Source organism: Galeopterus variegatus, unplaced genomic scaffold (assembly GCF_000696425.1).
Source record: "Galeopterus variegatus unplaced genomic scaffold, G_variegatus-3.0.2 Scaffold214, whole genome shotgun sequence".
In the NCBI taxonomy this organism is placed as follows: domain Eukaryota; kingdom Metazoa; phylum Chordata; class Mammalia; order Dermoptera; family Cynocephalidae; genus Galeopterus; species Galeopterus variegatus.
In genome coordinates, this window is record NW_007726325.1 from 588,186 (window position 1) to 591,915 (window position 3,730).

General features: G+C 44.1%; 1 protein-coding gene across 1 annotated transcript in view; it reads left to right on the forward strand.

The window, feature by feature from the left end:
- The window catches only part of CHRNA9 (cholinergic receptor, nicotinic, alpha 9 (neuronal)), a 15,213-nt gene that overhangs the window by 5,975 nt on the left and 5,508 nt on the right, over window positions 1-3,730 (forward strand). The window contains exon 4 of the mRNA XM_008565935.1: window positions 2,791-3,323. Coding sequence (XP_008564157.1) covers window positions 2,791-3,323 — 533 coding nt within the window. The remainder of the gene's footprint in view (window positions 1-2,790; window positions 3,324-3,730) is intronic.

The following is a 3,730-nucleotide window of genomic DNA, read 5'->3' on the forward strand; positions in this document are numbered from 1 at the left end:
ATGTCCAGTTGGCTCACTGTGTGAGTGTGGTGCTGACAACACCAAGTCAAGGGTTAAGATCCCCTTACCAGTCATCTTTATAAAAAAAAAATAAAATAAAGGAAATGTGGGGTTGGAGCCATCAGTGCCATGCCTAGTGAAGCAGTGGCAGCAGGACCACCATGGAGACCCCAGACCTGTGGAGCTACCAGAGTGGAACACCAGCCTGGGAGAGCTGAAGTGTGGCCTAATACAAGGGAAGCCATAGGAGGAGAGCTGCCCAAGGACCTGGGGACCCAACCCCCACACCAATGCTCAGAGGACGTTGAACATGGTGTCAAGGTACCTGATTTGCCAGCTTTGAGGTTTAATGCTTGCCCTTCTGGGTTTTGAACTTGCTTAGCACCTGTTACCCCTTTCTTTTGGCCTATCTCTCCCTTTTGGAATAGGAATATATGCACTATGCTTCTCCCACCATTGTATCTTGGCAGTAGATAACTTGTTTTCATTTCAGAGATAGGACTTTGAACCTTGGACTTCTGAGTTGAAACAAGTTAAGACTTTGGGGATGAAATGAATGTATTTGTGTGTGAAAAGGACATGAGTTTTTGTGGGGTCAGGAGAGGAATGCTGTAGACTGGATGCGCCCCAACCTCATTGAAGCTTAATTCTCACTGTAAATGTTGAGTATGAGAAATCCTATTTTGGTAATTGAAAGGTGAGGCCTTGAAGAGGTAATTGGATTGTAGGACCACATCATAGTGAATGGATTAAAAATGGTGGCCATGGACATAGTTCTGAGGGCTTTAAAAGGGTAGTGCATGAGGAACTGTCTCTCTCTGCTTCCACCATCTTGCAGCGTGAGACCCCTGGGTCACTGTTGCCACCACCAGATGGCCTTCGGACTTCCCAGCCTCAGAAACTGTAAGAAATAAATTTCATTTTCTTAAAATACATCGCCCAGTTCCATGTATTTTGTTATAAGCAACAGAAACAGACTAATACATCAGCTCACCTCTAGATCTCACTTCCCATATGACTGACTATCCATATTTCTCACTGCTGCAGGGGCGGCTTCAGGAATTTTCAAAACACTCATTTTGTTATCTTCGTAAACACTGACATTAAAGATCCCTTCTGGGTGTGGAGTGGACCCAGTCAGACCATTACAGTTAAAATTGTGATACCTAAGGGCCGGCCCGTGGCTCACTTGGGAGAGTGCGGTGCTGATAACACCAAGGCCAAGGGTTAAGATACCCTTACAGGTCATTTAAGAAAAAAGTTGTGGTACCTAATTTTTAACGAGTGAAAAAAACAAACAAACCAACTTTAAAAACATGCCTATTCTGACCCAGCACATCCTTTTCCAGCAACTCAACCTATGGAAAGAGTCAGTGGATAAATGCAAAGATTCAGCTACAGAGGTTGCTTATAAATACAAAAACTGCAGCACTGCTTATAAATACAAAAACTGCAGCACTGCTTATAAATACAAAACCTAGAACCAACCGTAATATTGACCATCAGTGGATTGGTTATATAACTACAGTGGATCTATATAGTAGGATATAGTGGAGTACTGTGTAGCCATGAAAAGAATGTGGTAGAAGAATATGAACAGATGACCATGTGTATATTTTTAATTTTCCTTTCTTTCTTTTTCTTTTTTTGTAAATTAACTTTTTAAATTTTGGGATAATTTTTGATTTACAGAAAAGTTGCAAAGACAGTGCAAAGTTCCTTTATCCCCTTCACCCAGTTTCCCCTAATGACACATTTCACATAATCATAGAACATTTATCAAAATTTGGAGCCAGCCCGTGGCTCACTCGGGGAGAGTGTGGTGCTAATGACACCAAGGCCACNTGGTGCTGACAACACCAAGTCAAGGGTTAAGATCCCCTTACTGGTTATCTTTAAAAAAAATAAATAAATAAAAGAAGGATATGGTACATCTCACTGAATTAAAGGAAAAAGGAAATGACCAGGCTTAGCAAGGACAAAGCCAAGATTGCTCTAGTGTTTGAGACAGTAGGGATTATTAAGGTGGTTTTTTTTTAAAATAGGGAGCCATCACCAGGGTAACTGCTTTGGTCTTTGGGTCACCTGCTTAAGATCTAAACTCCAGGGAGTGTGAATCAGTTGGACCTAGACTGGCTCACACAGCCAGCCCCTGGCCAGTGGATACTCGGGCACCGGGCACCGTGATCAACAGTTCCTTTCCCTTGCCAGGCAGTAGAGAAAAAGTAATTCCCTTAAAGAAAATAGAAATTCTGTACCCCAAAATGCTAGACATAAATGTTGATAAAGCAAAGGAAGTATATCCAGAATAAGTGATTATGTCTAAGATTATGGGTGAATGACTTTTCTTCTCTGTATTTCCCAAATGTTACAAATAAACGTGTACAACTCTTACAACAGCAACAAAAAGCTATTTTAAATATTACAGTGTCTAAATTAACAAAATCACATAAGTAGATTTTAGTCTTGGCAGGCTTACTTTTTGTCTGGATGTTCACATCATAATACCTGGACCAAGACAGTGGCATTGGGGATGGACAGGAAGGGACACAGAGCAGAGATGCTTTAAAGGACAAATCCAAGAGAACTTGGTCCTGACTAGTTACAGGAGATGGCGGAGAAGGGCAAAGTAGAGTCGATTCCAAATTCTCAAGCCGGAGTGACGGGGAAAATGGCGACCCATTGCCAAAAACACTGAAGTGATGGGCACAGGGCTGTGAGCTATCTGGGGTAAGGAAGTTGGTGAGTTGTCCTAGCAAGCGATTTTCACTTTCCTCATCTGACCTCCAGGGCTGACGATGAATCTTCAGAGCCTGTGAACACCAATGTGGTCCTGCGACATGATGGCTTGATCACCTGGGATGCGCCAGCCATCACCAAAAGCTCCTGTGTGGTGGATGTCACCTACTTCCCCTTTGATAACCAGCAGTGCAACCTGACCTTTGGCTCCTGGACCTACAATGGCAACCAGGTGGACATATTCAATGCCCTGGACAGCGGAGATCTCTCTGACTTCATTGAAGACGTGGAATGGGAGGTGCGTGGCATGCCTGCTGTGAAGAATGTGATCTCCTATGGCTGCTGCTCGGAGCCTTACCCGGATGTGACATTCACTCTCCTTCTGAAGAGGAGGTCCTCATTCTACATCGTCAACCTCCTCATCCCGTGTGTCCTCATCTCTTTTCTGGCTCCCTTGAGTTTTTATCTCCCAGCAGCCTCTGGGGAAAAGGTCTCCCTGGGAGTGACCATCCTGTTGGCCATGACTGTATTCCAGCTAATGGTGGCAGAAATCATGCCAGCCTCAGAAAATGTTCCTCTGATTGGTGAGTTCAAGCGTCTTACACTTTGGGCCTAGCAGTGTAGTGACTGCAGCTGTGTGTGTGCCTTTAAATTTGCAACAATTGGGCTAACTTCAGAGTCGACACAGGCGTATAGACATGGCTGTTGGAGTCAGAACTGGTCTTATGGTCTCTGGGTTTACACAAACTAGCAATGAGAGGCCTTCTGGTATAGAACAGCCACTCTCAAAGGGGTGGTCCCTGGACCACAGCATCAGCATCACCCAGGAACTTTTAGAAATACACGGATTCTCAGAGCCCACCCCAGACCTCCTCTAGGTGGGTCCTGGCAATCTGTTTTAAGAAGCCTGGTGATTCTGATGCTATTTCTGTTCAAGTCTGAAAACCACTGACTTAGAAGGTAAGGCTCTAGTTTTGAAGTGAAAGAAACC